This window comes from Symphodus melops (assembly GCF_947650265.1).
Source record: "Symphodus melops genome assembly, chromosome: 15".
Classification (NCBI taxonomy): Eukaryota; Metazoa; Chordata; class Actinopteri; order Labriformes; family Labridae; genus Symphodus; species Symphodus melops.
This window is the reverse complement of record NC_136705.1, coordinates 4,023,010-4,048,480: the sequence shown is the minus strand read 5'-3', so window position 1 is coordinate 4,048,480 and position 25,471 is coordinate 4,023,010. Positions and strand designations below refer to the sequence as shown.

The 25,471-nt window shown below is 41.0% G+C and overlaps 1 protein-coding gene across 1 annotated transcript in view; it reads right to left on the bottom strand.

Moving 5' to 3' along the window:
- The window catches only part of slc24a3 (solute carrier family 24 member 3), an 89,857-nt gene that overhangs the window by 47,542 nt on the left and 16,844 nt on the right, over nucleotides 1–25,471 (bottom strand). The window contains exon 2 of the mRNA XM_079362341.1: nucleotides 12,441–12,566. Coding sequence (XP_079218467.1) covers nucleotides 12,441–12,566 — 126 coding nt within the window. The remainder of the gene's footprint in view (nucleotides 1–12,440; nucleotides 12,567–25,471) is intronic.

Sequence of the window (25,471 nt, the reverse complement as noted above, 5' to 3'; positions counted from 1 at the left end):
GAAGGTGACAGAGAGGACTACGGCCAATACGTGAGCAGTCTGTTCTCAGACTTTCACAGAGAGTGTTGTTTGACCCCTCTCACATCCTCCAGTATACGATACAGAGTCCTCCGATGTAAACTGAACTACTGTAGAAACTCTTTTGTGTGGTCTGTGCAGCAATGTCATGGGGTTCCATGTCTTTACATTCTCTTGCCTATCATGCTCTGTTTTTGCAGAATTGTGCAACATGGGTAATGTGCACCCTATGCTCTTGCATTGGTATTTTCTGTTTATATGTGGTGTGTTTTCTATTACTTTTATTTATTGATTCTAGTGGAATCAGCTGATAGGCAGCACTTTGAGTCAAAGACACATTTGTTATTTGACAGAAGGAGCGCGCTCCATCAGGTAAAGGCTCTGAATCCTAAGCACCAAACATTTCACCAAATATTATTTTAGCCATGTTAACTGTTTTTTTGTTTGTTTGTTTGTTTTTTGCACCAATACACCAAGACAAATTCCTCATTTATGTAAATGTACTTGGCAATAAAAAATGATTCTCTTTTTTTTCCTGCTTTCTTTAAACAATAATTTATGCATTAATTTGTTTTTCTTTCTGCAGAACTTTATGAATGTGACCAATCAAGAAAATTAACACTTTTATTTATGTATTCATTTTTAAATTATTGATGCTGTTCACATAGATTGCATACTTTTTTGACTAATGAAATCAAGGTTTAGCTTCAGTCCAGTTCCAATATTCAGTCCATGTAGATACCTTAAACACAAGGTGTTTGCCATGTCTTTTTTTAACTGTTTGAAATTAATTGCTTTAATTTGCAAAGTGACTAATGGGGAAGACTTTTAAAAATGAATCCAATTTTTGGTATTTGCCAAAATGTACAAACTTCTTATAATTTGATATTTCTTATGAATCACATGTTGAATAAATTGAATTAATCATATCCTAAAGTAGATTTTTTTTTCTCACATCTATTTTTATTTTCAAGATTTAAAAGAAATGCACAACTCTCACTTCTTATACAGGTGTTCTATGTTGTGGTTGAAAAGCAAATGAATTAGAAAGTGAGTATACATAGAAAACCCTTTTAATCACAGCCACACTTAAATAGCTTCTATAACATTTACCAGACACTTTCTCTGCTGGACGACCTGGTTCAGCAGAAGACAGAGCAGAGAGCAGCTCGGGGCTCCGAAACCAGATTCTGCTCGATGATCGAAAATAAGCAAGCAGACATGCAGTTAAACACACACACACACACACACACACACACACACAGACACACACACACACACACCTCAGAGATGCTGATAAATCCGACACCTCTTATATGAAGCTGATCTCACCATTACACCGCTGAGTAATATGACATTTAAGCGTTAATCTCCATATGTGTCTGAGGTTGGGTTTGTGTGTGTTAACATTTCCCCATGCAGAAGAAAAGTCAATGCAGTGGCAGACTATTCATAATATTACACCATTATGCAGAAAAGCACAGCTGTGACCACGAGGATGAAGCCACATACTGCCAAAACGTTTTTAAAAAATCTCACAGTTGAAGGATTCTGCAGGTGAGCGCGTTGATGCTTTCCATCACAGCATGTTGCTTTTCTGCTTTTTCTCTTGTTTTGTTTGTCGAAGTGACACCACATGAACCCCAAAGCCAGCCACTGTAAGCTCATCATGGGAAATGGGAAATGGCCTTGATCTTGTTTAGCACTATTCTTCTAACCTTCTGACTGCTCAAAGTGTGTTTACGCCGCAGGTCACACCAACACTTTCACACACTGATGGCAGAGGCTGCTGTTGTAAGTGAACGCCAGAAGTAACTAATGCCATCCATACACATGCATATATACCGGGTTCATTGTCTTACCCAAGGACACATCAGACATGTAGCTGCAGGAGCTGGGGATCGAACCCCTAACCTTCTGCTAGAGATACGACCCACTCTTTCAGTCCATATGACCAAAATATGACAAAGTACTTCTATATAAGTCACTCAGGCTGCTCATGAGTAAGGTGAACTAGTAGAGATCAGTACAGGCCATTAGTCAAAAAGTTCTTGTTACATTATTGAAGGTATGCTTGATAGATAATGCCTTAACTGGTGGTATTATCTGTCCAGCTTCAGTCTAAAGCTCTATTTGCTGATTTAATCAACTTCAGGCTTGCACAATGTGGCTGAATATTATTTTTCCTGTAGGAAAACTCTGCTGCCAAGAACAGTAGCCAAAACATTTTTTTTTTTTTTTTTTTAAATTAACGTTAGCACACCTGAGCTCTGCTGGTTTACATCAGCACACCTGAGCTCTACAGGGTGTAAATGTAGGGGATGCTCAGACATAAAAGCTGCTCCATGCTGAAGTCTGTCCTTACCTTTTGGCTACATCATCTGGTTCAGTCATCTCTCAATAGTAGACAAGAATTGTTGGAATTTATCTTTTGAATTGGGATAAAATAACCTGATCTGTCTGTCACTGTTAGTAAGAGAGCAACAACTAAAGCTCAAGGTTTCCTGCAGTGTCCTCCACCTCCTCTCTTTGGTGAGTTTAGCATCTGCCCTCAGACAATCAGATTACCAAAGATTAAGTCCAACAGGTTTTAAGTATTTTATAACTCAGGACATCAAACCACTGACCTCGAACGACGACCCTGATGACTGATGCCGGGTTTTATTTTGGTTTTATGAATGGTTTATGTATTGTTGATGTTACTCATTGTATTGAACACTTTTATGATGTTTCTGCTGTCTGACTTTATGTGCCTGTGTTTTCTACATGTTCTTGTTGAGGACAAAACGGGTAACTATGAATATCTTTTTCTTTTCTCAATCAAAACACTGGTCGGACACAGTCCTTTACGTTGTACTCGTCCGATGACTCTGCTATAGTTGCTATAGAAACAGCTTGTGTGAGGGGGCGGGGCCGTCTCTCTTCCCCCATGTGGTGGCAGGAATAATGTTTAGAAAGGGAAGGAGCTCTTTGAATAAAAACAGGTACAGGTATGAGCCTCTGAGTGAAACATAAACAGGCTGAAGAAACAACAAGCACAACAAATCCAGAGAGAGTTTTAATTCTCTTTGTTTACTCTACAATATTTTGTTGTAGTGTATATTTGATTGTTGCAATATTCGTTTTCAGAGTTGCGTTTCATGCCTTTGTTTTATGCCAGTAAATCAACAGAAGAGAGCTCAACACGTCTGTATTTCACAGCACACTTGAGCTCTGCAGGGCATATCTTTTTTTTTTTTTTTTTTACCTTGGTCAGTCTTTGTTTTTCTATTGTTTGACAGTTCAAACGCTGCAAAGGGATGTGTTGTGGAGGGCATTGGGTATCACAGAATGTACATTTTTATGTTCTCCTCGCTTAAGATGTCTCAAATCTCCTCTTTCAGTCATCAGACTGATTCGTGCTGGTGGGATTTCTTCACAGGAAACAATGCGATGTGAAGTGACAGAAATCAGACGACCCCTCCACCACCAACAAACACACACACACACACACACACACACACCCTTCCAGCTGGCCCACAGAATCTGACATGACGAGTGAGCTTTCCTGGAGTGACAGATGGAGTACGGGTAAGGAGGGGAAAACTTGGTAAACATTCTCATATAATCACAAACACACACACACACACACACACACACAAAGGTACACTTACATACACACCCACATGAGGGCGAGACACATTTAATCGTCCCCACATCAGCACACGATCTTTCGCCCTACATGGAGCTGGCATCGTGCCCTCTCTCCCTGCCTACACCCACAGTCTGTGTTCAGAGCTATAACCACGGGGCTCCACACACATGGGGGTACATGACCTGCCTGCCTTTCACAACCTGTTTGTTCTTCTGTCCTGCGACCACCACAGGCAACACAACAGCAACAGCTAGGAAGGACAAGGGCGGACTATAATGTCTAACGAAATCTGATGCAGGGACTTGACTTAAAAAATAAAGCTGTAGATGTTTCAACTCTGGAATCAGAAAGTATTTCCTGCATCTGATGAGATGAGAATGCTGCACCGTGACATTACTGCAGAATCCGTAGGTTAATGAAGGACACAATTGTTTAAGTTCTCTCAACATTGGATGGGAAGAAGTAGTGAACATTATTCTGTCAAACTAAAATCCTTACCCCTATATTTTCATCTGACATCAATTTAGGTATTTACCTTCAAGTAATCACTTTGACATATATCGCATCACCACTCAGAGTCATTGTGAGGCATCCCATAATGGTCACAGTCACTATTGGTTTTCAAGAGTTTCCTGACCAAGACAGGAATCAACACAGTCAAGAAAGCTTCTGACAATAAGCAGCAATACACATCAGGAGATGTGATAAGGATGCCTCCTGGACACCTCTATTAGGAGGTTTTCCGGGCACGCCCAACCTGGAGGAGACCCAATGGTAGATCCAAAGTTTCTCTGAATGACACCAAGAGAACAGCCAGCCACTGTAAGCTCATTGTGGTAAATGGACTTGAGCTTGTATAGTGCTTTTCTAGTCTTATAATTATTAAAAGTGTTTGCACCCCACAGGTCAAACCTACACATTCACATCCATTCGAACCTGATGGCTGAGGATGCTATGTTAAGTGCTCATCTCAATTAACTAATCATAAGGTGCCAATTCAGCGGTGGGAGCAACTTGGGGTTAAGTGTCTTACTAATAGACACATCGGATATGTGGCTGTAAGAGCTGCTGTTCGAACCCCGACCTTCCAGTTGAGAGATGGCCGACTCTTCCAGCTTTGCCACAGCCGCCTGATATATGTTTACCATTTTTACTAATCTTTCTTTAACTCGTTCGTAATATGCTGTATGAAGTACAGCTGATGCTCATGGGAATGCCATTCGATAAAATAAAATCAACATCCCCCATAGTGTTTTAGGATTCTTTTTAATGACATGGCAATCCATTCAATGATTGAGAGAACAGTCTGAACGTAATCAATGGAAACCAACCATTACTGTTCCCCCAGCTAGGATGATGGTTTACCATTCAATTCAGTTTATCTAGGAAGGGGACATTTCAAATGACTCAAACTCATGATAACATGGTTAAAATGCCAGAATCAGCCAAAACGGTACTTTCCGACTTGTTTTTTCCCCCAATACTCCACCTTTAAAATGCAACACTTAACAGTACAAAGACTGAGACATAATGCAATCCCCCGAGCTCAGAGGATTATGAGAAGCTCTGCTGCTGAAAATGTAGTTTATGTATTTAAGTTGATATTGGCCAAGTGTTTTATCTGGTTTGCCAAAACGCCAAAGGCAAATCTTCATTCCATGAGATGTAATGGATGATGTGGTTTACTTATCTTAATCCTACCATCTCTTGTTGTTTTCCTTTTTTTGTTATTGTTTATGACAAGTTCCTAAGGCTCTAAATGCTTTCAGGAATCCGATTTGAACACATTGGAGTTTCCTCTGCCAAAACGGTCTCCAAAAAGACTCTCACTCTGCCTTTAAGGTTCACTTTGTCTCAGTGTGCAGTCATGGAAAAAAGAGAAAATGGTCCCATTAAGCTGGTAATTAGCTGCATGTTAGAGAAACCTGCAGTGCACATGCTGTTTATCAAGCAATGCTGTAAATCTCCATAGTGTGGTTTCTCCTGTGTTCTTTATAAAACTATTTGAGGGATGAGGTGAATCTGCAGTAGGACATAACAATAAGAACCTCGTATAAAATCCAAATGTAAACATCTTAAGCCCTAATGGCAGCCCCTAAATGCAGCAGCAACTTTGGTTCATTAAAGCACATACAGTAATGTGGATGTGTTGAAAGGAACAAACAACAAACTTTTATGGTTTATGATCGGAAACAGACACAGTTCAAGTCTGCAGATGGTGCTATGAGGTCAAATGGAACAAAAGGTTGCTCCAATGGGAACTTAAACATGCTTTGAAAATGTTCCCTATCCTACTCGATGCTTATTGCTGTACAGTATGAGATCAGAGGTCACCCAAAAGCCTTGTGCTTGATGCTACTCAAAATGTATTATGGCTTTTTTTTTCAACCTCGTATGATCAAATATGGATTGGAGATGGTATATTGTTGTTGCACATATCAGTTGTTGCAAGCTAACCATTTGGATGGTACTAAAGTACTAGAAGAAAGTGTGTGGAGTGCCCTTACTGGAGGAAGAAAAGAATATCTTCTGTATTTTTATGACAGTAAAATATTAATAATAATCAATATATAATTTGTTTAGTAAAACCGGTGAGTTTTAGCCTGTTGATGGATAAGAAAAGAGTCACAAAATATGCCAACCAATAATAATAATCTCATTTATTTAAAAAAAAAATGTTTAAAATGTTGTGAAAATCTGCCAGAAGTCCATCACAAGAACATTAGGGTCACTGAAACCCATCAAGGTACCAGTTTAATCAAACCTCCAGGAGGAACTCTTGGATTGGACAACACACACCAAGCAGATAAGTGGTTTGTTCTAATTTTCATATTTAATGGCTGAAGCATGAACAAAAAGTGTTCAATGTTATTTCATATAATCCAATGTACTGAAATAATCTGACGCTAGCACGCTGTTAGGACACAGTGTTAAACATTGACGTCAAAGAGCAAGACTAAAACTCGAGAGCTGACAGTCTGCAGACAAACACTGATGTCGATTATTCAACGTTTTAAATACAAATTGCAGTAAATTAAACTAGCAGAGTGAGTTTGTCACAAGTGTAACATGAATTTAATTACACTGCCACACATCATTATTAATGGTTGATTAACATTTGATGGATGTGAATGAGCGACAGTGTAAATGATAAAGCAGCTCAAGAGTCTGCTGAACACATTCACAGATCCCCATGTCTGTCTGCCCTGCTTCTTATGATGAGGTGAGATTGAACAAAATCAGAAGAGATAAGAGTCTCGGAGGGAAACGACAGACCGAGGTCACTGCTTCCACCGTACACACACAGACACACACACACACACACACTCACACACACACACACACACACACACATGCACACGCGCCAACAGAAAATAAATTCCCACATTGTAATGAGGCAGAGGTTGTTGTTTGCAGTGCATGAGCGGAGAGGAGAAAGTCGGCTATTGTAAACATGATTATCTCTAATCCAACACACTCCACTGCTATAATGCGTAATCATAGCAGGATGGGTGCGTGTGTGTGTGTTTGCAAAAGTGTGTGTGTGTTTGCGTGACCTTAGAGGGATGGAAAATGACCAAAAAAAAAAAAAGTTGCAGCAATGCCAAACATGAGCCAACAAGACAAAGACAAACAATGTATGTGTGTTTGTATATGATATATGATATATATATATATATATATATATATATATATATATATATATATATATATATATGGCCTCCAGTGTCTATTCGCCTTTCACAGCCTGTCTGTGTACGTTTGTTGTCCTTCGTTTTTTTGGGGGTATGGATACGATCGTGCTGTCTGTATCCTGTGTGTGCCGAGATGAGAGGAAGTAAGTGTCATTGATCCGACCAATTACAACACAGGCAGAGTGCTGCAGAGACAGTCAGCGCCATAGAAATGTATACAAACATTTCTTTTGATGGATTAGAGGAGACTTTTCTCAGCTCTGTCTGCAGCTGTGAGCACTGAGAGGCAGTTTAAGACCAAACGCTGACTGTGTCTCAGATGTGGTAGGGAAAGCTGTCAGTGTTAATGTTCAACTATAAAGGTGATCAAAGCAGGTAAAACTGAAAGAAGTAAACTTTGACATCTTAATTAAATGATCTACTGCTTTGTCAATTTGCTTTCTACAACTACAATCATTCTCCAAGCACCTGGGATGTCCTCTTAGCCGGCTTAATCTAACAGGATAGGTTTAATTGTGGGGTCGCCGGTGGCGCAGCGGCAGTGCGCGCGATCCCATGTATTGAGGCTCAGTCCTCGCGCGCGGGCGGCCCGAGTTCGCGTCCGGCCTGTGGCCCATTTCCCGCATGTCTCTCCCCACTCTCTCCCCCTTTCCGACTCTATCCACTTTCCTCCCTCTATAATAAAGGCATAAAAACGCCAAAAATAAATCTTTAAAAAAAAAAAAAAAAAAAAAAAGGATAGGTTTAATTGTAAAAACAGGGGTTTTGAGAAAATGTAAATGTAACCATAAGTCTAATTAATGACCAAAAGAACCACAACTGGTGTAATGTTCTCCAACGCAAGAAGTGGCTTTCATCTGTTCGATACCATAGCAGATTAACTATGGGTTACTTTGGCATAACATGACCACTTAAGCAAGACAATCATTTCAGATGTCGAAATGCGACATGTATATCCAAGTAGTTGACAAGTCTAAAAAACATTTTTTGAAGCATTGCTGGGATTTATTGCTCAGTCACTCTATGGATTCATTTGTCCAAGTCGTTGTTGTTTTAGCCACTGTGCTAACACCTGTACTGACAATGCAGAGGTTAGACAGGTGTAGGTTTGAACACAGAAGGTGCTGGTCTACTTGATACACCTTGTCCCTACTTAAAGATTAACCAACCATGAGTGGTGTTGTAGAATTTCTGTGATGACTTGTGTGTAATGTTAATTCACTGTTGCTGATGTCAGGCAGCTCTTCCTGATATCTGCAGGGATGTTTGGGAAGACTTGTTGTTCGCTCCAGGCTCCTCGACGTCATAGATTATTCTAGGTGGGTCGATGTGAGGCAACCCTGATAATGATTCTTTTTCAGTCTTCCTTTTGAATATATGCAGAGTCTTTGGAAGCGTCTGGCAGTTAAGTTTGAGCATGACGCCAAACCACAAGTGTGATGTTGAATCATGTCTCCTGCAGTGTTCATCTGATGTAGAAACGTTCATCAACATGAGTCTAAGGAGTCTTATTGTATGGAGTCAAGTCTTGATCAATTCCTCAATAAGTGGCAATATGACCTAAATATGCAGACATGCAGACAATGGGCTAAATGGGTTAATTTTGGGGGGGTTTCTACCCCCACAAAAATCACATAACTACAAAGAAACAACATCTGCAGGGGAAGATGGTCCTATATATTTATATATATATATATATATATATATATATATATATATATATATATATATATATATATTACCTATAGCTAAAGCGATGATTATTGCAATAATTTCCATAGTCTTGTCAGACACCAAGATTAACAATCTGAGCCTGTCAGGAGAAAACAAGCTCTTAGACAAACGTTGATAAACCAATGATTAAGCCATACCCAACATTGTATGTGCTTGTGTCCATTTATTATGAAGTCATGTTTCCCATTCAAGTTCTGGTGAAAGGCAGGGAAGTATTAGAAAAACAAACACATGTTGAACTTAGTTCTACTAAACAATCTACAGATCAGACGCTAAAGTCATTTACCATATTTCATATCTGAGCCAAAAGGCTGATAATATACTGTTCACATAGATCTTAAGAGTGAGGCACATACCTCCATCAAAGAGGCTGAATCCAGCTCTGCGGTTCAATTGATTTGTTCACTTGAGGAAGTGTCGCAGACCCCAGCTGGCCCGAGCCGACAGCAGAAGGAGCTACATTATTTTGGGGAATGTGCCGTCACGTGTTATAGCTTCATTGTTGCGTATCTGCAGCGAGGCTGTCAAGTGGAAGCCACTAAAAATAGGACCAATGCCATTTCCCAAAACTGTTGCTGACACAAATTGCAAAGGCTGCTTCGCCCTCATGATGGGATCCTGAGCAAATACAGCAAATATTAAACTTCCCTTATTCCCAATTTTTTTGTTTGTTTTTTTATGCTTTGAAATAAACAGTGAAAAACTGTATGTCTAACATTTTCCAATCCACTCCATTTACACTTTTTTTTTCTCTGCAAAAGAGGATTAAAAAGTGACTTGTTTATCAAGTGATTCAACCTAACACAAGCCGAAGCTAATCTTTTTATTTTGAGACATTGCCATTTGGTTTTGGATCTAATCTTGCAGAAAGTCATGCAAACAAAACAAATCCAATTAACCACCATGGCAGAAATTCTCACTTTTTGGAGAGCAATGTAACACACGAGAGATAACCTCATGCACATTTTACCATATCATCAGCATCCAAAAGACGTGCATTTATCTTCTCAGTCTACTCTGTGTTTCGTATGTTTTTAGTGCCGTATGTGGGCAGACACTTTTCTGACTTTGTGCACGACGGGGATGCTCTGTGATCCGAAATTGAACTGGTGATTGTATCTTCACATGAAAGAGACCCAGGAGAGAGAGAGTCAGAGAGAGAGAGAGAGACAGAGAGAGAGAGAGAGAGAGAGAGAGAGGGAGACAGACAGAGAGAGAGAGAGAGAGAGAGACAGAAAGAACATTTAAAAAAAGCAACAGACAGCAAGCTCTCTAAAGGAAAAAAAGAGCTAAACAGATGAAGGACAACAGAGACAGAGAGATAGTGAGCGAGGCGTGAGGAGTGAGTTATGAAGACTCCTTTTAGTGCAAGAAAGCAAGAACAATCCCGATTAAGGTAATTATTGTTTCAGGAGGCAAACACGTAATTAAACAGAAACCAGCTATAAACTATGCGCTAAACACAACTCGTCCTACTGATTCAGTCAGACTGCAGGATCTCTGCATCCTCAAACTGCAGGCGGGTGGAGCATGTGTGCACAAATTTACATGGGAGTGCATGCGTGCATTAGATGGGGGCGGTTTGTTTACGATGAGATCAAGAGAATGCTTGGCAGGACGTCAGGCTTGTAAAGCCCCAGGATCCCACATGGAAAACACTCATGCACTCCGAGCCACAGGGAAAAAACACACACACTCACACAGACGAGCCCACAGAGAAAACAAACATACGGCATGAGAGCTTTTGGTACACACAGAGGAGCAGACACACACACACACACACACACACACACACGCAGCGATGCTGGCAGCCTCTCAGGCTCGAGAGGAGCAGAAAGAATTCATACCTGGGAGAAAGTTTGTGTTTTTTCATCAGCTTTCATCGTCATGTCAACTTCCCCCTCACTTTCTCTCTCTCTCTTTTCACCAGAGGGAGTGCTGTTCATTTTTCATCTACAGCTCAGCTCCTCTGTTGCCAGATCTCCCAAGCCATGAGAGTGGTGTGTGTGTGTGTGTGTGTGTGTGCAAAGGTGAAGTGAAAGTGGGGTGTCAGAGATCCCCACAGGATCCTTACCTTACCCTACAAATTCAAGAACCAGATACATTTTAAAAAAGGAAAATTCTACCGTAATGAAAAACGAAATAGCAATGACTCCAGGTTAATGGCTTACTCAGAAAAATAATCATGAAGTGAAAGCCAAATAATTCATCATTTCATAGTAAATATTTTGCCAATGTTTTCTTACATTTGAGTGATAATATATCTGATTATCAAAATCACAATCTGTGAAGGAACTTCTAAAATAACATAATTGGTGGTACCAGTTTGCTTCCCAGAGGAATACCATGACTTATGAGACAGTTCTATCAGCCATCTATCAGCTGAGTAAAATGTCATTTAGATTACATACAAGCATAAAACTCCAAACAACATGCCGTCACTTCAGAACATATCTCCAAGTCTGAAGATAAAATGTGCAACTTTCAACCCAGTCAATGTCTCACGCCTCTTAAACGTCTGTCTCTCAGACTAAAACAACACTGCCAAAGTCTTTTCTTTGGTTTTCATTAAGTTGTACTCCAGCAATGACATCTTGCCTTTACGAACAGCAATCCTGAGTGGGCAGGGCTAACTGCTCAACAGGGAGGGAACCATCTGAAACATTTGTCAGACTCTGAGTGACACATAAGCTGAAAGAAGTCGCTGTCACTCAGAACATGTCGCCTATGAAACACTCCTGATCCACATGTGTCAACAAATATAACATACAGTGCATTTACAATCAGTAAACCGTATCATTTAATGGCAGTGCAAACACCATTAACATTCATATATGGAATAAGTAGAATAACCAAATGCTAAATACCACATTAGGAACCAGGAGACTTCAAGAGGAGTCAGGGTTTGGGTTCAAATATCCAACACAATGAACAACTGACACTGACCTAAAATACAAATTTAATAATCTCGGACCTCTTTAGAAAAGACATTACCCAGTTCATGACTCATGTATGTACAGAGGGAGTTAAATAATTGTGATGAATCCTCTTTAGCAAGGTCCGTGAAAGAATGAAACCAGGAATGATATACAGGAAATCATGCAGATTAGAATACAGTTACACTATCAAGTCTTGAGCTTTGGCCACAGGAGAGATGTGAAGCTTCACAGTAGCACACTACAGTATCAAGTATCATTTGTTCTCACACACGTGTTTTCATTTGGAGATTCAGAGAAGAATTCCTCCTCCTTTCTTTCCCCACACATGGTGTGACTTCAAACCACCCAACATGTTCCTGTGGTGGCTTTTCTCTTATATTTAAAAAAAGAAAAAAAAAGAAGCATTCTAGCTCTTCTTACCTGGTTCAGTACAGTTTTTTTCAGGCTCAGTGAAGAGCTTGGATTCGTTGTCGTAGACTTCTTGTAGTAGGTGACGACTCTCCCATCTCGCCTCCTCATTCACCATGGAGTTTGAGACATGGTATCCTATGAGAGTCAGACAAAAGGTTCAGAGAGTTTGGTAAAGACAATACTCGCGCAACAAAATGATGAGGGCAGCTGGGTTGTTAAATGGCCTTGAACACATCGCATATATTCAACGAACTCTGTTTTTTATATTTAAAAAAAAAGGACCAAGCATCTCTATACGTCTTGTTTTCCGACATACCAACGTAACCTTTTTTTTATTCTTACAGTATTTTAATGCTCACTGGAAATGTCCCAGCAGCTCTTAGTTCCAACAATAATCGACGTCTCTGAACCCTCCAAAGCTCCGCTCTCCCTGCAGAACAAAGGCAGATGAGACATGCATCTTGTGTCATTATGTTCCTGCGGGAGCATTAGTACGGCAGCACGCTGAGCACCGCCGGGCCAATCATTCCAGCTCAGTCATCTGGGTCACAGTCTCCTCAAGCGCCCCACCTCCGACCCATCTCCTCTCCCACCATGCAACAGGCCCTGACTTAGGTAAAGAGCATGACAGGGTCTTCTATAAATAACACAGCGCTCGGCTATATTTATCAAAAGGCACACTGTTTGCATCATTCTGCAAAACAGCGACGTCGCGGAGAGAAGAAAAATAAAGCCAGCAGGGAGCTTGAACAGGACGCGTTGGAGTGATGCTTGGAGCTTGACGTAGTATGTGCTTAGCTTATGGATGTGAACACAAACACATTTCCTTAAGCGTAACATTGTTAGTGGTGTGACAGACACAAAGCGGTTCAGGCTGCTATTGACACTGAAAACAGAGTTCAGGTCTTTGGAGGTGATTCTTTGTGATAAAAACAGTGTTATACTGAAATCCTTTTTAAGACCCCACTTTTAGACATGAATGTTAAGTTTTTTGCAGTGTGGAGGTGTAGAGGTGAGAAAACATCCGGGAGCTCTGTGTCAGGATGGCAGCAAAACGTGTTGTGTGAATAGTTGCACTGATCAAGTGATGTGAAATAATCGATGACTGAAAAATGTATACCGTAAATTCCGGACTATTGAGCGCACCTGGATATAAGCCGCACCGGCTAAAAATAAGTTAAAAAAAATATTTGTACATATATAAGCCGCACTTGATTATAAGCCGCAGGTGTCCACGTTATAACAGAGCTATTTACACAGAAAGACGTGACATAAAAACATTTGTTTAACTTTTAATTAAATGCGTACTGTAACGGTTCATGTTGTAAAGTCAGTAGTTGATAATGTGTTCATAATTCCGATTATGTGGAGAGTCAGTGAATGCACCAGCGAGAACGTGTTGAGTGGCTGTATGAGAGAACGCTGGGGGAGAGAGTTGGATTGTTGCGGCAAGTTATGTGTTGTTCTCTGCTGTAAACGGCGTGGTCACGGCCGACAGTGACCAGGTTATTAAAAGTTATTATTTGAACGCTCTCGTCGTCCTTTAACGTCCGTACGGACGCTACAGTACTACCGGTAACATCCGCAAATACGAAGCCTAGTGGAAATCCTTTATCAAACAGTGTCTGTAACACGGCTGAAGAAAAAGATTACTGTAATACATTTCACAAGAAAAAGTCCATCCATTCACTGCCTCAGAATGACTTCATTACTCACTTCCTCAGTCTCTGTTGTCGCTGTCAGTGTCATCTTAACGTGCAGCAGCTCTGTTAGCTTCTTTGACAGCCAGGTCGATCGCCTTTAACTTGAAAGCTGCATCATATGCATTTCTCCGTGTGTTTTCCATGATGAGGGTGCGTGCATGAAGCGCAAAATGACTGATATTAAGATCCGATGTGACGAGGAAAAATGTTTTTGCGGCACAAGCTCATTGTCCCCCATAAAAAATCCATAAATAAGCCGCACCGGAGTAGAAGCCGCAGTGCTCGAAGTGTGAGAAAAAAGTAGCGGTTTGACAAATAATCGTTTCAGTCAGCTCTAATATTAAATGCTATTTGACTGGAAAATAAATCTAGTAATATCTGTGGTCAAATTAGCCGACACTGATAGTCACTGGATCCGATCATTTTGGATGGCTGATTAATTGGTCTTGCTATTTATAACACGTCTAGGACATGACTCTTGCTCCAGTGTTGTTCAGTGAGATAGAGAGCTTTATGGCAATAGTGTTTTTATTTGTGCTCACTATATAAATTCTTTTTAAGGGAAAATCTTACTCATTCGCCTATTACTGTACACATGGGCATCATGGCTGCCTCATTTCTCCCACATCTGTGCTTGTCATCAATAATTTCAGAGTTTGCAATCTTAGAACCGAAAACAAATGAAATCATTTCCAACACCAGATGCAATGCAAGGTGAATCACTCTTGATGTCGCCTTTGAAAAGAAACGTGCAACACAATCCATAACTGCACATGCTCACCATATTTTTCTATGAAGAGAACTGAAGGGTGAAATCTGCCGAGATGCATCATCGGCAAGATTCTCCACAGCTGTGACGCCTTTCTCCCCCATACTGTATGCTCTTCCCCAGAGCCAAAGAGTCTGTGTATGTGTGTGTATGTGCCAGCGTGCTTGTTTGTGCGTACGTATATGACATTGGAGAAAAACTGACAATTGTACAGTTTGAAACAGCCAACACTCTCCACAGGAATCCTCCCTATCTGCGGTCATTCCTTCAAGTCTTTGCTCTATAATACACACAAAAAGCACAGAGACTCACACACGTCGTCTGTGTGAGTTGTGTGCACACGCACAAACACACGCAATCACAAGCAGACCTTGTTGAGTGTTGTAGGTCTGCTTGTGGTCCAGTGAAGCAGAATGCATCATTGATGCCGTGGTTGCCATGGTGACGTGACGTCATGATTAAGACCCAGGGAGATGCATGACATAACACTGAGTAACACACTCGCACACACGCAACAGACACACACACCCATGCGTTACCCACTATTAGCACACTTACACAGAGTGCGTCACAAACGCATCGGCAGACAAAGGAATTTCTTTCATGGCAGTTTTACATGACGGAGAAAAATGTGAGCCAAGATGATCGACGTGGTTGGAAGAGTAAAGGAGGACAGAAGGTTGTCATGTTCCTTCTTTTTGAATGTTTCAAGACTACTGCTGACTCCTTTTTCAGAACTGAACATTTTTCTCCCTCAAACGTTTGTAATGAATTCTGTCTGTAACAGATCCAAGACAAGCTTTCAGCCAACAGAACTCTCAAAAAGGACCTTTGATTGGCTTTCATTTTTACCCTGGTAGTGGTGATTTTTAAACTTAAATTATGTTTAATGTTACACTCATATATCTAACTTAATTAAAAGTGGACTAAGTATTTGTTAAACTGTATAGTTTTTGTTGAGTACATACATTACCTTAAATGTTTCCAATAGATATCAAAGCCAGAGAAATCTCTAATTCCATAGTTGAAAGGGGACGTGTCTTTTTGCGGCCGCCATGACAGACGCACCTTCTTCATCATTGCAGTGGAAACATCAGATGTTACGTCAAAGACCGCTGCGTAAGGAAGCGGGAATTGCTACTTGAAGCTGCCGTATTGTTGCTGTACGTGCTGCTGTGATAAAAACACCATGTATTTGGATACTTCGTCATATTTTCTTAATCAGGTCTGTTTTGCCCATTCGTTTTCACTATTTTCACTAAGGTCCAAACATAGGTCCTTTAATAGGGTATCCTAATGTTTCTGCTGACTCAAAATCCACACCACACCAACTCTGGTCCATGGAACAGTGTCTTGAAATGGAATATCTGTATATTCCTGAAAGAAATAATCTGGAGTCCCATGTCAAACAACAGAACTTTTTGTTAAAGGATGTTCTCTAAGTACTCAATTGTCCATCAGCCCCTTCACTTTTGAAACAAGCATTGAAACAGTTTCACAAAAGTTAGTGGGTCAGTGAAGGTCTGTCATGCTCCTTGTTTTGTAGCGTGGCTGGTGATTGACTGGTTGCCACGTCTATGAATCCTCACCAAACATTAATGCTCTGAGAAGAACAACCAAAACAGGGAAGCTGAAAGATGGCAAGAGACTGCGTAGAGCTGAAGGAAGCTGTAAGCTCGGCACTGGACTCTCATTGGTCTGCTCCTTTCATGTTACAAGCAGTCACTTGATCCTTTGCTCATGTGAAATAAGTAGAACACAAGGTCAGTCCAAGGAAGTGAGAGAAAAAGATAATAACATCAAGACAAATGTGGAAAAAAAAATAGGTTAAGTGAGTGTACATTTTCTGTGTGTGGATGAATTTCCCTTCAGATTTCACAGAGTACGGGCTACTGTACCTGGAGGAATCATACATGTGCATAGATCTAGGCCAGCAATGTGTGTGTGTGATATGTGTGTGTGTGTGTGTGTGTGTGTGTGTGAGTGTGTGTGTGTGTGTGTGTGTGTGTGTGATATGTGTGTGTGTGTGTGTGTGTGTGTGTGAGTGTGTGTGTGAGTGTGTGTGTGTGTGTGTGTGTGTGTGTGTGTGATATGTGTGTGTGTGATATGTGTGTGTGTGAGTGTGTGTGTGAGTGTGTGTGTGTGTGTGTGTGATGTGTGTGTGTGTGTGTGTGTGTGTGTGTGTGTGTGTGTGTGTGTGTATATATAAAAAGGTATACCTCAGGGAATCTTAAACACTCTGGGGTTTGGTGGAATGGGCCACAAATACATTCCACAAGATGATATACTTCGATACATATTTCTCCTGCCGTCGATCCACCTCTCATTAACACAGTATCACATATCGGCCAATGTCTATAGGTCCAAGCCGCCCCCATAACGTCACATGCCATGCTTTCTCATCGCTCCTCACTGTCATGTTTAATTAGCTACTTCATCTTCATTAGTGTCCCTTGGCAGGCAGGCATGTCTGTGTGTGTGTGTGTGTGTGTGTGTGTGTGTGTGTGTGTGTGTGTGTGAGGGTGCATACGTTGGTGCACATTCTCTGCCAATGAGGACACATGTGAATCGTTAGGATTGGTGAGGCACTGTATTTTTCTATGCATACCATGCACAGTGTGTATTTCACAAATGTGTGTGTGCCTGTGTGTGTGTGTGTGTGTGTGTGTGTGTGTGTGTGTGTGTGTGTGTGTGTGTACATGTGTGATAGCGAGCCACAACCTTGTCCCCTGGAGAGAACAGAATCAGGCCATGAGCATGTGCTTCTCACCATGCACTCCTACTATACAACATAGGACACGTGATGCCAACATCCTTGGCCTCTCATCATTGGACATGCACTATCTAGGTTACTCTTTTGTATGTGATATTACACAATCTATACATTAAACATACTTCAATGTACATGCACAATATTAGTACTCATTAAAAAAGCACTGTGCACAAGGCCCTCTGCTGATCTAACTCATCTTTTGTGTTTGATGTTGGGAGTGCAGGTCAGAATTTTGATGTCCCAACTCACAATTAGCAGCACAGCCACAAGTGTACACAATAAATACAGTTACTGCTTATAATGACAACAACAGTATCCAAACAGAGGGAATGTAACTTGCAGCTTTCACACAAGGAACTTCAATAATTTGCATCTAAAACAGAATTGTTTGTATTATTCATGATAATATTTAATTATATAAAAACATGCTGGTTGTTAATCCAGCCACAACATGGAAATCATTTTAAAAAAAGATTAATTTACGGTGATAATTCCAGTGGGAGTTGCAGCATTGATGATCGAGAGTGCAACCCAGCGAGGGCTGATTAATCGTGAAGAAATCATGATCCGAGTTCTCACCTGAATGGGATCTCAAGTTTACATGATGGTGATTCACGTCCCATTTCTCTCTGCATTCCGAACAAGCTGCAGTGATTCCCACACAGACGACACCGGCACGCTCAGCTAAGTCTAGAGGATTTTTATATCCGACCTTTTATTTATTAGAGGTCTGTGAGCTGATTAGGGGAGAGAGAGAGAGAGAGAAAGAGAGAGAGAGAGAGACTGACGAAACCCTTGTCACGGTGAAATATGTGTAAAAGCTTTACAGTGCTCATCCGACAGCAGGGACTAAACAAAGCATGAAGCCTTTTATGTTTTGTACCAATAAGAAATAAGCGTACTGCTTTCAACTACGCTCTATATCTTTATAAGGCTCACAGCGCTCCTTATACCATGAGATCAGCAGCTGAACTATTGGCCCACGTCTTTGACTGTCAGAAACACCAAATGAGAAAAGAGTTAAGGGGAAGAAACTGGAATTATTAGATCACATCGATATGGCACTTCATTAGCACAGTCACAGTCATTGACTTTGTTTTCCTGTCTTTTCTTCTCTCTACATTTTTCACTGCAGCTGTCTTGATCATGTTTTTTTTTTTCTAAAATCATCGATTACTCTGACTTGAATATTTTTGACGGTCTGCTTATGAAAGCCTGGGTAATCATAGTATAAGCTCCCATTCCTCCCCTCGGTGATCAACTCTGACGAATGACGTCCATGTATTCCGACCGACTGTTCAGACAGGGCTCGCATTGTAAAAGATCACGTATGGAAAATGAAACTGGACCAAACCGGATTTGAAAAGTTCAGATCCCATGTGACGTGTCACGTGTGTCCTTCAAAATGTCAGAAAACAAGAACTGGATCTGAAGCACATCGCCTATGTGCAAAAAAAAAAAAAAAAAAAAAAAAAAAGAAGACACTTCTGGGGTCACTCTTTCCTGCAGTGTGAATGTAACCTTAAACCTTGCACCATCACACCATGCATTTATTCACCAGTTGAGGCCTCTGATTTCAACTTCAGAAACACTGAACTTTTTTCTATGTGTAGACATGAATAAAATCAAAGTCTACTCCTGCCAAAGCAGCGGAAGTTTCAGCTCTCTGTGGCAGCACTTCCTCGTGCAGAATTTACTTTTCCACATAGTCAAGCAGTCAATGTGCTGTGGCAAATCCCGACTGTCACACTGCCAACCAAAATTCAGAGACACACTATCTGTGTGCTCAGCTACATCCACTCCATGGTTAAGAGCAAGAGCGGCGTAAAAGTGAGAAGACTGCTGTGAACTGTACACCTCACACGCACACACACACAGCTCAGACCTGCTGTGTGATTTACCATCAATAAATCAATATGACTTTGAGTGAGTTCAGATGACACGGGCCCCTTGTGTCTTAAAGAAAGACAGTATACATCTCTGCAGATGATGTCCGAGAGGAGTTAGATGAATCTTCTCACGTGTACAGTGTTTTCATGTGTGTATTTTCTTACGTCATCGAATAAGTGAGTGGAGAAGATTCAGTGAAATTAAAGTCCAAGATGTTGTCAAAGAGATTCTATAACTGTTGCGTAATGAATGTGACAGCTCGTTAATAGTCTCATTAGATGACACTATCAGATGCCGTTCCCGCTGTGAGTGTGAGGGTGCAGTCATCTGAGAGACTTTCTCTTATCCTCACATTCTCATCTCTCTTTCCGTCTGAAGACGTGACCCAGGCATGAAGTGGTGGGGACACAACCATCATCACGCCCCTCCTGTCCACACTTGTCTGAACTCTGCAGTACGACTGCACCATCTTTGGGAAAATGTGAGACTCCCGATTTTTCTTTTCAGATCAACTTTAAACAGAATAAAACGGTGTCTGGAGTCAAGAATCAAACATGTCGCTTCCTGCAGTCTGATCAATTTGAATGCACCAATTTGTTCATTTTCTGCACAACTTTGTAATCCTAATCCTCCTTTTTGTCCTCTTTTGTGGGTTCTTCAAATGTCTCTCAGTGTTCATCAGACACACAATGAAGAAAGCATTCAAGAGAACACTTTCAAATACATTTGCACTAGAGGTTTATGGTTTTTCTGCTCTATTCCTGCCCTGCAGAATGTCTAAAGCTAACAGCTACAAATGTAGCCTATTGTATTTGTTGCTGTTACACAATTGAGTATGACAGTGTGTTTATTGTGTGCCCTCTGAAGAATGTCAGACAATATGATATTTAAAGATGATCCAGAATGTGATTATTCTCTGTTGTTTTTTTCCCCATCTTGTTTGAAGAGAGGTCGGGATAGACGACAGGCACTCGTGCACCATCGAAGGTGAGGGAGAGATAAAGAGAGAGAGAGAGAGAGCAAGCGAGCGCTTAGATGCTGACAAATAATTGCCAAAGTCCAGACGACACTGAGCGAACGTATTTGCAAACTGTAGCCAGCGCACAGATTTTACACAAATTAATGAACTGTGCCAACATTTTGTAAATACGGATTTGCAATAAGCGTTTCATTATTTCTTAATTGAGACTTCCGGAAAACTTCTGTCTTAAAAAAAAAAAAAAGTTTCTCTTGCATCTCCATTGTCGTAACAGGTGAGCCTTGTGTAGAGAGGCTCGTTATCAAGACGCAGCAGAAGCAGGAGAGAGCAGAATCACATCGGCCGCAGCAGAAAAAACACTGAACCAAGGCCTGGGAAGCTTCAGTGTTCACCTGACAGGATCACTGCATCTCAATCAGTGTTTTAACATGGACATAATATGGACAGTGGACCTCTTTCTTTCTCTTTGGGAAACATATGAATGCTGTGAAAAAGGGAAATTGTTTTTTTTTACAATTAAAGGGGCAGCATGTAAGTTTTTCACTTAATTCAGTCGCGTTCTATCGGCCATTAGTAAGAGAACAGTTAACTGAGACTGAGAAATGACACATTCACTGTCAATCTGTTTTACCTGTGTAACTTTTTTATTTTTTGACGAACCCAGGTTCGACGTGACGTCCTCCTCACACAGCTCTACTTACGGAGAGCAACAGTTTGCCTGACTGGATGGGGAATGAAACTGAGATGGAATCCTTGGCAGACAATCGATACCAATCAATTTCCATTACCATTATTTCTTAAATGTTGGAGGATATATTTGTATTGTTTCTATATCTTTCAAATGTGTATATGTCAGCCCAATGTTTTTTAAGGGGGTTCACTCCATTGGCTCTATTTCTCTTTTTCAAACTTTTTTACTGGTTGTCATGATGAAACTACCTGCAGCAAATCCAAGGCATGTACTATCATGTGTTTGTGCCTGCAGGGAATCTGTCAAGATTCTGATTTCACCTGGAGAAGGATTAGGGATGAGTTCTTATCTACCATCAGGCTGTAGTACCTTCTGCACTGTCACCACAATAGACTCAAATAAACTGGCAAGCTGTCTCAAGACTGTGTAAGCATACGTGCCATGAAATAGAAAGATGACGTTGTCTTTGTAGGTCCTCAGTAATCTAGGTCATGGAGTCTTCAGAGCTTGATCCAAGGGCAACTGGACTTGGTTGAAGATAGTAAAGATGTTTTACAGCTCCTCCGAAAGGCTTCTTCACTTCTACCGTTGACTGGTGGACAGAGCCTCTGTGGATCATTTGCATGCTAATGATCTCAAGGATGACTCACATGAGAGTGGTTAGCCGAGTCGTTGACCCAGTTACGAGTCGTTAACCATCCCGGTCTGTGGGATGTTGGGCTAACGCTAACATGTTGCAATAATAACGAGTTTTACAAGAATGATTTGTGTCATTGAAAGCAGCGTTTCCAGCTCTGGGCTTATGATGGTGACATGACCCTGTTAAATTCTAGTTTGACAAAAAAGAATAATGACACCATAATTAACCAACAGGTTTCTTCCACTTTCACTCAGGAGCAAAAATCAGCTTTTTAATTTGAAAGAATGTCTGATTTAACGTTCATCGTGAAAATCCTCAACATTGACTGATATGAACGTTTTTATCGTGGTAACATATTTAGTCATATCATCCACGTCTAGTCAGAAGACTTAAATAGAGCTCAAGTCCATTGACCTTTTACGTATTTCCAACACATAGGCGTATATTCCTAAACGTCATATAAGTGAAAGAAGGACTAAAAGACTCATTATCTACACAGGTACGAAGGGGATAATCATTGAAGAAGCAAAAAGGATTGTTATCATGGAAAGAGCCAGAGAAGTTTCACATTTAGGAAACACTGACATTTGGAGACAAATGTGGATACCAAGTTATTTTTACTCGGATTCTGATTCTATTTTTGTTTGACTCCTCTGACCTTTCCTTCAGACGAGTGAACCAAATCTCTCCTTTCTCCCCGGCCCCCGAGGAGATCCACGTCTCTTTGGATGAGCAGCTCATCCAGTATACATGTCACATGTAATAACCCACAGGATGTCCCTGTGATGTCACCTATGGCACAGTGTGTGAATGCATTACATAAGTGTCATGTTCCCCGTGTCAGTCACATCAACATATGATGCAGAAAAGCCTCCACGTCCACTTTCTGAAGAGATTTCACTTCCTCTCTATAAACACATCAATCCTGCTCTTCACTGCAAAACACACAGAATAATGGACGAGCTCGAGACCGGCAAAGAAGAAGAGTGTGTGGATGTGAGAGAGGGGAAGATTACAGCCGTGGAGATGTTTTATGTGTAGAGACCAGACACACAAAAACACACACATACACACACACACACACAGGTTCAGCACAAATTGTCTGTTAAACGCATAAATTACTTCAGATAAGATAGTTATGTAATCTGGGTGTATTTGACTAAATCGTCCAAAAATGGACTCTGGGAAGACTATGGGGATCACTGTGTGTGTGTGTGTGTGTGTGTGTGTGTGTGTGTGTTCTAGGCCTACATCTTATTGAAAGAAACTCAACATGATTAAAGGCGGTCAGGAGTATTTCATGTTCTCTACAGGTACGAGTTCAAAGCTCCATTCAAACAGGACAAGTATTACCTGAGAGTCTGGCGGTCTTGACGCACGTCTACAAATCCTCCACCACTCTACAAAGATTGTTTTCCTGCATAACCCCAAAGAACACGACGGCGGTATGATCAACACAGCTCACACTACACCAAGCGTGCTGTACCTCCCCTATTTCTGCTCTCTCAGCGGCATCATGTCGGAATTTGGTTTGGTGTACTTTGGCGCCCACCAAAGGTTTTTAAATTCACCTGCACTGTTGTAAGACACACAGTGCTGTGACATCAATTCGTCCTAATCCAAGTCCCTGTATGCTTTTTCCTGCTGAAATTGTATTCACATATGTGTATTTGTAGTGTCTGCATTTGCATTTTTAAGCATATGAAAATATATGCATTATGTATATTGTTCCTGGTTTTGTATCACATGACCTGTCAGGGGACTTCAGGGGTTGGATATACCTGGAGGTGTGTCCATTTACATTGAGATGTTACATGTGGTGATATGTCCATATAAATGTCTTTTAAATGGAGCTTCTTCTGGTGTGCAGACTCACTCTTTTTTATCTTAGGAGGGTTTTTTTGTTCGGATGTTTGATAGGCCTTGAAGGCTGTCGAAGACAATGGTTCTGTTTGCCTATCTTTAAACATCATGGAGCACCTGTCTGCATTGTGGTTGAGTTGGAGACAACCAACGTGTTGTTGCTCAATCTAATGTTGAGACTTCTTGGACAACTTCTACATGTTGATGGAGTTCTGAATGCCTCAGTAAGTCTATTTCTCAAAGTCTATTCTCCTGTCATTTAGTACATAACATCCAGACTTTAATATCATGGCTTCTGGCAGCCAGACTGCCTGTTAAACAGTGCGTTCTCTCACTAAAGAGCAGGCCGAAGATAAGAAGACAGTTTCACTCATTATCCTTCCAGTGAGGAGATTAATATCCCCAGCATATTTGTCTTTTCAATAGAAAAGGGCTTTTCTAATCTCTACTATAATAGGCTTCTCCCCGACTGTCTGACACACACAGACAGGCACACTGATAGACACACACACACTCACTCACACAAACACAGATTGTTCCATTTCATTCAGACTCATCTGACAGTGTGATTAATCTGATAGGAGTAATTAAAAGCATACTGGGTTCCTGTGGCCCAGCTAAATGTAGCTGAATAGCATTGTGATTGTGTTTGCATTGGTCTTGGTAACAGAAGGGCCCTGCAGGCTAAGTGCTGCATGGAAAGCTCAATCACACATCTGGCTGTGTCATCATCAGCCAACAAGTGCCAACTCGAGCATCCGGAGAGAATACTGGTTAAACATGGTATTTTCCTTCTTCTAAGTCATAGGACTTCAGGTTAGAGACAGGTCAGTACATGTAAGGTAGTAGCAGGCTGTCTCCAAGGAAGGAAAAATGAATTTAGAAATGTTTGAACTATGGGTGGAACTACAATTTTTAAACACCTAAAGACTGCCTTAAAACAGCTCAAGATTTACATTCTGCTTGGAAATTTGTCTGCGACTTTGAAATCCCTTGAAACGTCTGTGGGACGTATAAGGCCCACATTAGGCATTCACGTAAGATTGTTTTCGAAGTCGAGGTCGAACGTCATCTCACACTGTACAAGTAAAATGTTTAGGATGTACAACAGGAGCTCATGTGCTCACACTGTACAGTCCCGCTGTCAAGTCCAACCTGAGGGCTCACATTGTATGTGTTACAATCGTACAAGTACAATTGTTACTATAGCATTGACAATTGTCAATAAAGTTTCCATTCAAAACTCCTAGACTCTCATATAGGGCTCAAATGAAAACACTAACGCTCTCCCTCTCGTTCATGCACATTCACTCGGCTAGAAATTAGCTTGCAAGCCATATCATAACAGATAATCCTGTGCTGCTGGAGGTGCACAGCTTTACCCTGTCAAAAAGTCTCCCTTTCATCATCTGTCTTGATATGAGGGGGAAGATGCATCAAACAGGCATACCCGCTGTTGTCATGGCACTTTCAGACACAGTTGCTTCAAGTTGAAATGAACAAAGAATAGGCGTTACATTGAGCATTCAATAAATAAAGAAAAAGACTGAAAGCAGTCCAACCTTGCAGTTGAGCAAAGATAAGATCCTGGCTATAACAATGCCTTAAGAGAGAACTCTGATGTGAAGCATTTTAAATAGGTACTGGAAATTCAAAACATTGGATGAAGAAGTCTCGGGCCCTGTCCCCTTCTCCCCCTAGACTTGATGCACATCCGGGTTGCTATGTCTTG